This window comes from Mus caroli, chromosome 1 (assembly GCF_900094665.2).
Source record: "Mus caroli chromosome 1, CAROLI_EIJ_v1.1, whole genome shotgun sequence".
Taxonomy (NCBI): Eukaryota; Metazoa; Chordata; class Mammalia; order Rodentia; family Muridae; genus Mus; species Mus caroli.
Window position 1 is genome coordinate 52,211,000 of NC_034570.1, and position 1,050 is coordinate 52,212,049.

General features: G+C 42.4%; 1 protein-coding gene across 1 annotated transcript in view; it reads left to right on the top strand.

Annotated features, from left to right (window-relative positions):
• The window catches only part of Nif3l1 (NGG1 interacting factor 3 like 1), a 16,458-nt gene that overhangs the window by 9,756 nt on the left and 5,652 nt on the right, over positions 1-1,050 (top strand). Inside the window, exon 5 of the mRNA XM_021161689.2 lies at positions 616-754. Coding sequence (XP_021017348.1) covers positions 616-754 — 139 coding nt within the window. The remainder of the gene's footprint in view (positions 1-615; positions 755-1,050) is intronic.

The window sequence follows — 1,050 nt, forward strand, 5'->3', positions numbered from 1 at the left end:
TCTTCACAGCTCCAAACTTTATCTCTGTAACTCTTTCCATGGGTGTTTTGTTCCCAATTCCAAGAAGGGGCAAAGTGTCCACACTTTGGTCTTCGATCTTCTTGAGTTTCATGCGTTTAACAAATTGTATCTTATATCTTGGGTACAGTCCTTGCTTCTTAAATGATTTATTTTTCTGTGTGTGTGTGTGTGCGTGTGTGCGCGCGCACGCGCCTTGTGTAGACTGTGCCTATGGAGGCCAGAGAGATGTTGGATCCCTTAGAGTTACAGGTAGCTGTGAGCTGCCATGTGGGTGCTGGGAACCAAATTTGGCTCTTCTGCAAGAGCAGCAAGTGCTCTTAACTGCTGAGCTCTCTTTCCAGCTCCCAGTTTGTATTCCTTTATGTTCCCCTAATGTAGTAGCTACCTTGATTTAAGAAACTTAGTCTTGATTATGTGTTAATACCTAGGAGGATGTGAGCTCCCAGAAGTTAGGATGTTTTTGTTAGGTTTGCATTTGAAACTTTAGCTGAAGCTTCCTATTGTAGGTTTAAATACGTAAACCTTATTGATTCCATTCTATACATTTTTTAGGAGTTGGAACAGATAGTATCTCTAACTTGTATTTCTCTTCAGCCTTTGCTTCTGCATACTGGAATGGGACGGTTGTGCACACTGGATGAATCTGTCTCCCTGGCAATAATGATAGAGCGAATCAAAGCACACCTAAAGCTGTCTCATCTTCGCTTAGCTCTTGGAGTGGGGAGAACATTAGGTAAATATCTTTCATCATCTGGTAGATGTACTGTGACTTAGGACAAATTTTGGTTTTATTTATTTTTGACACCTGATCTTACAGAGCACAGGATGGCTTCAAATTCCTGCTTCTTTTGCTTCTGTCTCTGAAGTGCTGGGATTATAGGTGCATACTGGGTTTTTTTTTGTTTTTTGTTTTTTTGAGACAGGGCTTCTCTGCATAGCCCTGGCTGTCCTGGAACTCACTTTGTAGACCAGGCTGGCCTTGAACTCAGAAATCTGCCTGCCTCTGCCTCCTGAGTGCTGGGATTAAAG